We start from the raw sequence: 12,768 nt of genomic DNA, 5'->3' as shown, positions 1-12,768 counted from the left end.
AAAGCCTGTTCTCAAAAGCTGAGGTCGCAAATTCGTGAAGCCATAAATGGGGAAGCAAATATGCTATGGATTTCTTTTGTACTGGGCCTTAATGACACGGTCCTAATAGTGGTGGACATGAGGCCCACATTGGTCCCATCAGATCTCAAATACTGGTTGGACGATACGGGCAACACTCAGAACCCACTAAAACTCCAGCTAGCCGATGGATGATTGATTGCAGAGAAGGAGAAGCCATTTATTGTTCTATTCCATTTGCTTACACGAGGCAAGCCGGAGATGTTAAAGCCTCAGGTACACCAATAATAGCAGTAGCTCAGGTGGCGAGCTGGGATCCACCGTTCAATTCTCATGATTGACTGGAACTCATGTGGATTTGCCAGGCGTGAATTTCCAATAATTACTCTATCTATTGTACCTCAAAGCCCTAGGAGAAGCTCAGCACTTATTTCCGTTTACAGGGGAGGCCATGTCTAATTTTTGCTAGTAAAATATACCTAAACAAAGGCATTTGTACTGAATTGAATGGAAATAAAAGGCCAAGATTTGTACTGAAAAGCATGCATGTCATGTCCACAGTAAAAGAGTACCAAAAAATGTGAATCATCACACATTATATCAAGGGCCCTGTGTTTTTTTTTTTCTTTTCTGAGGGGGTGATCAGGTGGATATGGTACTGGATTTAATTCGCATTTGCCAAGACAGATTTGTTGTTTTCCATTATCAGTAGCTGTAATAATCAACGCAGTTACCATTTCAAAGTTTAAGATATGTGCTAGCTACTGCTATCAATTTTATTAAGTTCAAAGATTGAATCCTGCAATTTCTCCTTCCAGCCTTACAGTATGTAGAAAACAAGTTTAAACATGCCTTTTTTTGGAGAGAAAAAAAGTTTTTATCTCCAAAATAATAGTGAGATGTAAAAAAGAAACATAAACTTGTTTTTGGCCTGATACAAGTATATTTATGCCATGATTTAAATTTTTTATTATTATTATTAATCTAAGTGTTTGAGCTAACTCACGTATACCTTAATTAATCTCATGAATCTTGAAATTAACAATTATGTGAGTATCTAGTTGTCTTGATATTTGTGAAACTCGAATTAATAATCTTTAGAAAACAAATCTAAAACTTAACCAATTGAATTATAATTATCAAAATTAGATTTAACCTCCCTTGTTTAATTGGCATAAGCTACATCGATCTCAATGCCTCCTTTTCATAAGCTAATGTCAAAGGATCTACTGAATATATTGGCCTATTTTGGTAACTGGCAACTGATAAGAAATTGCCTGAAAATAAAAATAAATTTACTTACAGTGACCAGTTCAAGTTCCAAAAGGGCTATTTGATGCATGAGATGAATATTCAAGGACAACTACTATGGTGATAAATGGTTTCACAGGCTACACATGAGATTGGGATAGAGATTGAACAGCGATAATTATAACATGAAGAGTAGACGGAGGTAATTTGTCTTCGACTTTAATTCATTGAAAGGAAAGAGGAGGCGACTGCAAAATTAAAGCAAGTGCTCTTATTGATGGTGCTTCGTTGCTCTCGAGTAACTCTATGAGATATCACATGTCATACATCATGTCCCTATCGTACGCTATCTTTACTCTCAAAGCTCGGTGGTGAGCAAATTTGTTCCAGCATTCACTTCTTGATCAGTTTGGTTCCATGGACATTTATAATTAAGATCACCTACCTATCCCTTAATATGATGGATCTGTGTGCTTATTTTCTTACAACTTTTCTCGACACAGTGGCTAATCATGGGATAATGGGGCATCCTATATCTTGCCATGCCTTGCTACCCCCGTTACAGCCTGCTTGAAACCGAGGGATCTTGATCAGTACTTGATTTGTTTAAGTAATTCTGAAAACCAATCAATTTAGGTGAACGATTAAGTCCATGGTTGTCAAACTCAAGCCAAAAACCAAACAGTTTAGAATTTTCTGTAATTAAAACTTGTTAGCTGTTGCTCGTCTGGCTGATCATGCAGGCAGATTTATTGCAAGACATAAATAATTTAGTCTCTCGTCATTGTCCAGAGATATCACGTGACACTGGAAGCAGAAGATCCACTCCGTGTTGCAGTGTTTGTGGATTAGCTGGAGCCATTCACTGATCGGGAGAAAAATCTCTCAAACTTGGCAGGGAGGAAAACAAATAATTGCTGCCTGGCAATGGTGAAGTTTTCCTCGGTAGGGAGAGGTCTCATGTCCCTAAATATTATAGTGCTGATGATTTATTTCTCCTAAATACATACATATAAAGATTCCAGCTTACCTGCAAGTTAAAAAACGAAAAGCTGCGTAATAAAATGCGATTAGATTTGCTTTGATTAAGATCCCATCTCTGTTCATAATGGATTAAATCCTGGAATTCTTTCTGAATCTAAACCATGACGGGTTTCTTTCTATTCCCTTGCTTTGTTCTTTATGTTAATCTCCAGGTAGACCATCTCCAAGCTTTCGATTGAAATCTCGTGGAGCACAAGCAATCGGTCAGCTATTTTGACCTCCAAGAAACAAGATGCATGTTTGCTTATGCACTAATTATAAAGTAGAAGGGTGCTTTAATTAAAAGATCAGCCACTTGGAGGAAAGCTGCGTTTCTCGAGGCTGTGGTTACAGAGCAGAAATCAATGGCACGCAGATGTCTTATTACCTAAGGGAGAATCAGATACAACAAAGAAAGTGTTAAATCCCATGCTACTTGTTGTTGAGGAAGCAACATCATGCATGCATGTGAGGCTGATAACATATAAAAGATGTCATGTCCCCCAACCACATTTGCCCTGCTACATGGCTGATTATTTAACACCTTCATGGCTAATTTTAGGTTGAAATATTATCCAAGCGAGTATTTCCTTCAACTCAAAAAGGATCCGTAGAATCCCGATCTCCCATCCAGGTGATGTTTCATTTCTCTTGCAGCCAGCCAAAAAAAGATGGGAAAAAACAGGAACGGATATCGGAGGCCTGGTGGGCCTAGCTGCTGTAGTGTCCTTAAAGTTGAGTTCTCTGTCACCCAACTATGCCATGGGTTACCTGACCCAACATTTCTTTTACAATAATACAGCACATTTTATAATTATGAATTATAGATGCAAGCAACTAAACTAAAAGATCTAGTTGGGTTTAGCTCTTCATGTTTTTTGTTGTCACGTTACCTTTTTTTTTTTTTTTAAAAAAAAAAAACAGAGGGGGCGGAGAACATAAAAAAAGAGACTAATTCTAGCCCACGTGTACGGGCTGTTTTATAAAATTTTCATGTTTTTTTTTTTTTAATTAGGCATTTTCCCCCCTCTTTTTTTAGATACTTTTTTATTTTATTTTTATTTTAATGTTGGGTTTTTTTATTGAGTTTTATAATCTATATTGAGTTTATTGAGTTGATTGTGAATCAATATTTTTATTTTTTAAATCATATTATATAATAAAAAAATTAATTTAACTTAATGGATTTCATAACTTAGGTCGCAAATTTCACAAGTATATTAGGATGACTCTGATCTGTTTTTTTTTCTTTCCATCTTGACTTATTTTCATTGGATATACACAGAGACGAGGTCACATTAAAACAACTTTCATATGATTTAATTTAAAACTCTGGCTAAATAAGAAATCAGGTTGAGATTCTTCAAATTTGAACTGTTTTACCAAGTTTAATAATAATGTCATTTTTTTTATGATCTAAATACTACTTTTTACATTTCAAAAACTTTTAATTCAAGTTTAGTCTACAACTAGTTAGTTGCCCTGTTCAATGGGGTACTTTTCGGTGGTATTATTAAACCTATCAATGTATTTTTGCCCGAGCCTATTATTAAATTAAAATGAACATTAATTGATTTGGTGTGACTTAATCTATTTGACAAGTACAATCAAGATTTGGTCAACATGATTAAAATATGATGTAATAATTTTTTTAAAAAAAATAAAAGTGGTGTAGATTTGATTTTTTTTTTTAAATAATCAAAATGATAACATTTTGAATTGGTCATTATCAATTCTTCTAACCTATAATCTAGGTCATTTGAGTTCATGATTCTTTCTCACATGAACACACTTTACATTTAATGTTGTATTGACATAAAGAAAAAGAAAATTATGCAAATAAATGATTTAATATGTTCCTTATATTTTTAAAATACCAAAAGATCAAAAGTTACATAAGTAAAAAAAAACAAATCCTTTTTTAACTTTTGTTGTTCCAAAGACATGGAAAAGTTTAATTTGGTCCCTTAAATTTCATCTCTTGCATATTTAGTCCTTTTTAAAAAACTTTTACATTTTAGTTATGAAAAAACAAATCCTTTTTCAGTTCTTCACTATTGTGAAGGGAGAGAAAAAGTTATTAAAAAATAAAAAAGAGACAAAAAGCTTTTGGTGGCTAAATTTTGATCACCAATAACCATAATTTTAGTGTTTATGAATTCATCTTTAAGAAGAAAATTCTATGGATGAGATTTCTATATTCAATGATGTTTACACAAAGTAGATCGGGGACAAATATATTTTTTATTTTGACTTTAATTTTATGTTTTTAGTCCAATTAAAATGTGTTTTGTGATTATAAATGGAGTTTTAAATGTCCATATAATTATTTTCCATGTTTTTTGGTTAAAATAAGGTTGAAATTTGAGTTTTTGAGATCCAAAAACCTGGTTTATGATTCTTTAGTCACTAGAGCCATTTTTAGGGATTGAAAATTATTCTACACGGACGAGTCATCTATTCCATTAAAAAAATGATAGGGGTGAATGACTTTGCCTTTTAAAAATAATAATGAGTATGGAGGTCAGGCATTCTAAGCCTTAGTATGCTTTAGTTTTCTTATTTTGAGCCAGGTTTTAGGGCTCGTTAGTCTAACCCAAAAATGTCTGATCTTTTTTTTAATTGACCAATTTTTTTTTTTATATATAATGTATAATAAGATTATATTAAAATCAATTTATTAAAATAATTATCTTAGTAGGCCACATTTTTCAAATAATATTAGGTTTTTTTTTATGATAATATTAACAATTACTTTTTGAATAATTAAATATGATCCATAATATGCATAAAGTCTTAAAAACATTTCTCATGAATATTCAATAAAAAAATATTTATTTTTCTATTGTATTTTGTTATATTTTTTTTCAAATTTATTATTCTTATGAGTTTGATACATTCACATAAAAATTACCGATTCATGATTTATTTATTTATTTTATGAACTTTTCTTTTAAAATTATGATAAGTTTTTGTTTTAAAAATAATGTTATTGATAATAAAGACATGTTTATATATATATATATGCGCGTGCGCACGTGCGTGCATAAGAAAATAAAGTTTTAATTAAAGAAATATATTTTTGCTCTTTATCTCAAATCATTAGAATCTGTAAACCTTGAATAGAATTTTTCCTAAGTTAGTAAAGTACTAAAACTTAATTCGGAGGTAAAATAAGTTAATTAATTTGAATAAATTAATAATAAATGAAATAAAAATATTGTTGAATAAATACAAAGAAAAGTCTTGAAAAAAAGAAGGATTGTTGGACATAATATAAAAAAGTTGGCCGCGATAATATACTTGATTAGAAGAAAACAACTTACCAAAATAAAAAATAGTGGCATATTTATAAATAAATGGAAATGAGGTTGGTATATATACCTAACAGCTTACCAATGAAGCCATTTTTCTCCATGAATGGTAGACCATGCATTATGAAAAGAAGGGAGAAGAAATTGATATTTTCTTGACTTTCCTTCACAAAATCATAACAAAATAGAATAGAATATTGAGAAAAGAGAGTTTTAGTAATTAAAAGAAGATTTTGTGAGGTTTTTATGAGTTTATGCTTGAAAAGGGAGGAATAGGGTAGTAATAAGAAGTTGAAGAACAAAGAGTAACCAAAACTTTTCTTAGATTTTCTTTGTTTTAGCATTATTAAGAGGCAAGGAATTCTAATCTAAGCTTAATTTAAAATTTTGTTATGAATTGGTGAGAAGTTTGTGTTTCACATACATTATGGAAAATTTAATTTCTAAGTATTGTTTAAAGTGGTTGTTTGATGCTTGAAATGTTAACATCATGTGGAAAAATAATGAGCAAAGTGTTGATTAAGAAATATTGAAGAGAAAACATGCCTCTATATTGAGGAAGTTTCAGCATAGGGCTTTAATTTTTTTTGATTTAATTTTTATAAAATTTAGGATAAAATTGTGTTAGAATAAGTACAAAATAATTAGGTAATACTTAGATTGTTAAAAACATGCCTCTATATGTTAGTGGCATCAATATATTTAATGATCGTGATTAGTATTTTGTTTGTTATATTGGATAAACCTAGTGGTGTCAAAATATCTGATGATTATAAATTTAATTTAGTGGTTATTTGGATGATACTAGTGATATCAGTATGACTGATGATTTAAACATCTAATTTGATGAAATTAATTAGTGAACTTATAGGCTTGGATTGAAAAAGGTATTTAAAATCGTGTTTAATAGTTGAAAATGTATCGTTGAACTTAATAAAAATAGGTAAAGCTATATAAATTACATGAATTAATTATGTGGTTTATTTATAATATATGTTATATAAATTTTTAGGTACATCACAACGCTGTGTATAGTAATAGATGATCTTAGAAAATCTTTTGATTTAGAATATAAAGATGTAATCTTAAATAGTTAATCTACATTACAATGTAATTTTGGGATTAATTTTGATATGTAAACAATAATAGAATTAATGATATATGTAATATTGTTATTATTATTTACTCATTAAACTTATACAACCCTAAATTTTAAACACAATATGTGTGTGTGTAACACAATTACAACATGTGTGTGTGTACACACACATGTTGTAATTGTGTTTAAAATTTAGAGTTGTTATAGAATTTTTCTGAATATTTTTAAATGGCTTTCATTTTTTATTTAATAAACCATGCAACTAATAAAAAAAATATATTTTTGTGAAATAAAAAGAGAATTTAGACTAAAAAAAATTTATTTCTCAAGAAGAAGTTTTCTGAATATTTTTAAATGGCTTTCATTTTTTATTTAATAAACCATTCAACTAATAAAAAAAATATATTTTTGTGAAATAAAAAGAGAATTTAGACTAAAAAAATTTATTTCTCAAGAATTCTCTTTATCCCCCCCCCAAAAAAAAAAAAAAACCAAAAAACGCTTCACAACATAAGGTCAAATGTTTACATGTTGATTTATCCTTTACTTCTTACAAGAAGATCAACATTTTGCTTTCATCTTTCATTAATATTAATAGCTTTTTCCATGATTTATCGGTTTATATAGTTTTCAATTCATTTTATTGGATGCAAATATCATCTTTAAATAGTTGATATTAAATGATGTCGATGCCGATGTTTTTTTCTCATTCCTTATAAATTATTTTGAAATCTTGTTTATGATACCAATGCCAATATTTTTTTTTAATGATTTTAGATTATTTTGATATATTAATATAAAAAATAAATTTTTAAAAAATAAAAATATTATTTTAATAAATTATTAAGTGAGGAATGATACATGCAAACAGGCACTGGATTACTGAACTAGCAAATGTCACCAATAAAATCACCACTGTTACAGTTCTATCGAAAGAGAGAAATGCAGCTAATATAAGCTTAGCTTATACTAAATAAAAGAATTAATATATGGTTTGAATTGCCTCCAGGTGCTTCACTCCAAGGGGGGGCGGGGCAACCAAAAAAGATAACCTGGGTTATTTTAATATACCCAAAAAACACACACAAAAAGAGAAATAAATTGTAATTTATTATGTTCAGTGAGCATTACTTTTCCTCCTGTTTTTTTTTTTCTTCTCTCTTTACCGTGGGCCCACACGTGGGCTGGGCATTTATCATGGGCCTGAATAATCTGCGTTGGGCTTGGTCCTCGTTAACACAGAAATACTTCAACACTGGAATTTCTAACATGGAGGCAAAGTGGGCAGGCTTGGACCATTTGGTCACATTCTGTACAGACACAAAGATGCCGACACGGCAGAAGCACAACCGAAGCCATCCGTTTCCGACACGATTTGCAGCTTGGTCGGCCTGGAACGACGGTGACCCGGTCAGGATCAACATAAGCCGACTCAGCATCCTCAGCCTGGCCCTGGCCTTCAACTCCCCCCGAACATCCTGTTCCATCATCCCCTCTCCTGCTATCCTGCACCACTCCCCCGTTCATTATAGCCTGCTGCAGTTGGGCCTGCAGGGAAGTTGCTGCTACCTCATGGGTCCTTGCCTTTGCCTGCCAAACTTGTGCCTCAATGCTGAGTTGCGACGCACGTGCTTCTAACTCAGCGTTTTTGCGCGTGGCCCTCTGGACTTCCGCTTCCCTTTCCCGTAATCGTCTGGCTATTGATTCCTCCGCTGCGCCTAACAGCGCACGGTAGTGCTGCTGTCTTTTCTCTGCTAATGCGCGCCTCAGCTGCTCCCCCTGAATAAAGATGAAATCTTCATTCATTTGCTTACAACCATAAGAAAAAATACAAAAAAAAAAGAAAAAGAAACAGAGATCAACACAATTGAGAAGGGAGAATTTTGGCACCTGGGCTTGAAGGAATTGATCAATCTCATCTCGTTGCCGTTTAATTTGGGTGGAGAAATCTTCTGATATTGATAACAAGGCAGAGGATTGACATGTACCAGTGCCAAAATTCTGCTGTTGGTAATGATGATTCTGTTGTTGTTGGTGGTGTTGGTCGCCAAAAGATAAACGAAGGCCAGTAGACACGACATTTGGATTTGGTTGAGGATGATAACTTCGATGATTGTGGAGTTGAGATAGGTCTACTAACTGAGTTGTTGACAGAGGCTGAGGCTGAGTTTGAGGTTGCATACATAATTTATTGATTGTTGTCGTTGTAGTAGTAGCTGTTGGCGCTGTTCTTCCTCTCTTGCGTGGATTGTTGTCACCTGCTTCAAATTTAATGTTATCAGATTTTATAAATATATAAATCTTGCATGGATTTCCAATCAATGTTGGTATCCAAAATTAAGAATCTCATTATAATCAAAGTATTGGTTAAGGGGACTTGGCTAATTACCTCCATTGTTGAGTAACATATGGGATTGATCAAGATATCCTCCAGGCTGTGGTTGCAATGAATAATCGTGACCGTCTTGACCGTTTCTTTATACAAAAAGGAAATGAAAGAGGGGGAGGTTAATCAGAGGAAAACTTGGAAATGCAGAGAGCAGAGAGAAAGAAATTAAGAATTTTTAAAGAACCCAAAATACCTGTTTAGAAGGAGGGCATTAGAAGGATATTGAGCTTGGACAGCCATTATAGATTATCAATAGATAACAACTAGATATGTAAAGGTTGAGACTTGAGAGGGAGGGGGAGAGATGAATAAGTTGTATATCTATAAATATGTATGTAAGAGTTGGTGAATATGTATAGAAGGCAAAGAAAGGTGGGATAGAGAGAGAAAGCAAGAGAGAGAGAGAGAGGTATGGAGCAAATGGGATGAACAATAAACGCTAGCACATAAGAAGCATGAAAAGATGCCCCTCGAGCCAAGGCGGACTCTTCAATGAGAGGAAAAGGAATGAGACATGAAATCGTACTAGTCCAACAACAAATAGTTCCCAGTATTTTTTAGAGAGAGGAAAGAATCAAGAAAAGGAAATTAAAAAAAAAAAAAAAAAAAACAGAAAGAGAAAGAGAATCAATGAAATGAATCAAGAAATATAATGATGTCTACTGTGAAGAGGAAGAGGCCTCCACCACAACCAAAACTAGAAACCATCACACACTAGCTAGCTAATAGTAATTATCTTCTCATCATCTTTTTCTTGGTTTTGCTTTGCTTTCTTTGCCTTGCTCGCTAGCTTTGTTTTTCTTCTTGTGTTTTATATCCTTTCTTTCCCCTGTCTCTCTCTCTTTCGATGTGTAAGGTAAGAAGATGGAGAGAGAGAGAGAGAGAGAGAGAGAGATGCGATTGAAACGAATCAGTCCAAGAGAAAGACACCTTATTCTGCTCGCTCTTTCTTTGTTTTGTTGGCTTTGCCTTTGCTTTCTCTCCTCTTCTTCGCGTGAGGTGGCTTTTCTTCAAGCGGAGTCTCGTGTTTGCTATCACCAACACCGATGCTATTAATTTATTTGCACTCCTTATAGACATTTAAACATTTTATTTTCATTTTTGCTTTATTCTTTTTTTTTTTAAAAGACAAAATAACCGACCTTGATAACAGTAACGTTGTCTTTTTACCATTGCTGCTGCTGTTGTTGTTGTTTTTTTTTTTTTTTTCTAGAAAGAAAATAATAAATGTGAAGAGATGTTGAGAAAATCAACGGTGTTGGATAAAGGGGGTAACGTGTAGGTTGTTTTTGTATTATTCATTTTATTTATGGCCCCATGCTCCTCTCGCCAGCTTTTCCCCACAACTACGTTTTATCTTATTTTCCCTCTCATTCTATAAAATAAAAAAAATAACAATAATATATCCTTATTTTTTTATTTATTTTTCTCTTTTTAGTTTTTTTTATTATTATATATAAGGTAGGAATTGATGGTTAATGGCTTTTGAATCAATGGGCAATCTTAGTTTTTTTCCTTGATTTGAAAGGAAACTCACGTACCAAAAAAAAAAAGAGAGCGTCTTGTAATTTTTTTTAAAATTCTTCTTCTTTGGTTAACTTAGCCCCGAGTTTGAGCTTAGTACCAAATTAAGTGGTCTATATTCAAGCATTTGCTTTGAAATGGAACGTCCTCTTTTAACATTTGTTCTCCTTGCTGCCTTGTCAATCCCGTCATGATCAATGTCTTATCGTCTTTACATGGATATCACACATAGAAAAAACTAGAGTAACCATATACAGACGTATCGCCATGGATGTGTTGCATGGATTGTGGATGTGAAGATTATATTTTTGTGCTGTGTATTATCCAAAACCCCAGCATCTAACCATGTCGAGGCACAATGAATGGTTCTAAATAAGAGAACGATCATTCATCTCAAAAGAAAAAAAAAATAAAGAATTTGATCTGTTTTTCATATGTAATTTAACTAAAACCTTGTTTTTAAGATTCAAACTTCCAAAGCTATCAAAGAGAAAAAAGAAAAAAAAAGGGTTTGTTTTTCTTGTTTTCATACTTATCTTAGAAAATAAAGTAAAGATCACAATTACCTCCGACCAAATTGCAAGATGGTTGGCTCAGTTCATTTCCCCCTCTTAAAAGTTTGGTGATTGAGCAGGATTTCTCCTGTGATTATTTCAAATAATTAACCAATGTGGCCTCTCTCCCTTTCTTCTTTTTTAGGGTAGCTATTGAATCCTTGATTTGAGGACGCAATTGAGGAGAGGAAATTTTCAAAATGCATGTGAACAGATCATGACACGATATAAATCTTCATATGATTAATTTACGGCTTCTAGAATTAATAATTGAAAAGATAAGGGGAAAAACAAGACTACAACAGTTTCAATATTTTCCCAATTTACTTTTTTTTCTTCTTATATCGTTTATAAAAATCATCAACAAGATCTATACTGAACATTTTGAGTCAAATCTAAAACGCTCTAATATTTAAGAAATTATGTCATTCATCCATCCCAAATTAGAGGGTTTTTTTTCTTATAAATATAAAGCTTTCATTTTGCTTTTTTTTGTTTTTGTTTTTTTTTTGAACAATTACTAAATAGTATAAATTAATCTATAGCCAAATCAAACTTCCAAAACTAGATTATTGCCAGGAATCATTGATGGATCATTAAATTAGTTAAAATGTTCCAATCTTTCCTTCATTTTTTTTAGCTCGAGGGTCTTTACTTGTGATCGATGAGGTTGCTAAATATTTCATAAAGATTTTGCCCTTCCCAAAACTAGTGCTTCCCGAGACTGTGATATATATATTAGGCTAGAAGGCGTAGAAGGTTAGGATTGGGTACTTGGAATACCTATAAAATAAGTACTTATGAAAAAAAAAAGAAAAAAAGAGTTTTTGAAACTTGTGTTGCCGTGTGCGTTTCTAGAGCAAGGCTTGAAAAAGAGGAAGAGAAGTTTCCTCGCTTGGAGAATATTTATTACCTTGGCGTCCAAGGTTATACAGGGGTTCAAGGCTAATTATACAAACTTGAATCTATGTGATTTTTTCCATTTATGGGTAAGATTATGATATTAAGTGATACTTTATCATCTATTATATCAGATTATTTAGAGATAAAAAGACTTAGAGTTGTCTATTTAAGGGTAAGATAGCGACATCAAGTGATATTTTGTTATTTATCATTTTGAACTACTTAAAAATAAAAAAAAAGATTTAGAGTGCTGATATTGAGTCATTGTAAAAACTTTCTTACATTTAAATTTTATTTTAAATTTTATGGGTTATATAATATTGATGATGATAACAAAATTAATAACCGGGAAAATAAATAAAAAAAAAATTATGATATTTTTTCTGAAGAGCCTAAAATTTAATAATTTGATGAAAAACACATGCAAACTGTTCATATAGAGGTGAGAATTAATCTAATAAAAAATCCAAAATTAAATTAAAAAAGTAATTACAATCAAAATTAATTAGAAAAATAATTAAAATAGAATCTCTAGACCTAATTTAAACGCCTTGCAAACCTTGACTAATTACCTCAAATTGATCTCTTATTTATAAAACTGAACATGTAGAACCGATTAACCAAATTTGAGCTAACAATTATATTTAAAGTTAGAGCTATTTTTGTTAGACTATGTATTTGACTCGTCTTTTT

The 12,768-nt window shown here is 31.9% G+C and overlaps 1 protein-coding gene across 1 annotated transcript; it reads right to left on the bottom strand.

The window, feature by feature from the left end:
* Positions 1 to 7,584: 7,584 nt before the first annotated feature.
* LOC118039092 (E3 ubiquitin-protein ligase BOI) lies at positions 7,585 to 10,123 on the bottom strand. The gene is made up of 4 exons (XM_035045688.2): positions 9,288 to 10,123; positions 9,095 to 9,180; positions 8,596 to 8,963; positions 7,585 to 8,484 (listed from the first exon to the last, which is right to left on the bottom strand). The coding sequence occupies exons 1-4, from the start codon at positions 9,332 to 9,334 to the stop codon at positions 7,939 to 7,941; spliced, it is 1,047 nt and encodes a 348-aa protein (XP_034901579.1). The 5' UTR covers positions 9,335 to 10,123; the 3' UTR covers positions 7,585 to 7,938.
* Between the last annotated feature and the right edge of the window lie 2,645 nt (positions 10,124 to 12,768).

This window comes from Populus alba, chromosome 1, assembly GCF_005239225.2.
Source record: "Populus alba chromosome 1, ASM523922v2, whole genome shotgun sequence".
NCBI lineage: Eukaryota > Viridiplantae > Streptophyta > Magnoliopsida > Malpighiales > Salicaceae > Populus > Populus alba.
Note: the sequence above shows the minus strand (reverse complement) of the source record. Positions and strands in the feature narration are given on the sequence as shown.

What these genes read in the sequence shown, in the direction of transcription:
- LOC118039092 (XM_035045688.2), bottom strand. Translation starts at nt 9,334, where the DNA reads ATGGCTGTCCAAGCTCAATATCCTTCTAATGCCCTCCTTCTAAACAG. An exon ending in AATGCCCTCCTTCTAAACAG is followed by an intron (nt 9,181 to 9,287) that starts GTATTTTGGGTT and finishes TTTTGTATAAAG; the next exon opens with AAACGGTCAAGACGGTCACG. An exon ending in TATGTTACTCAACAATGGAG is followed by an intron (nt 8,964 to 9,094) that starts GTAATTAGCCAA and finishes AATTTGAAGCAG; the next exon opens with GTGACAACAATCCACGCAAG.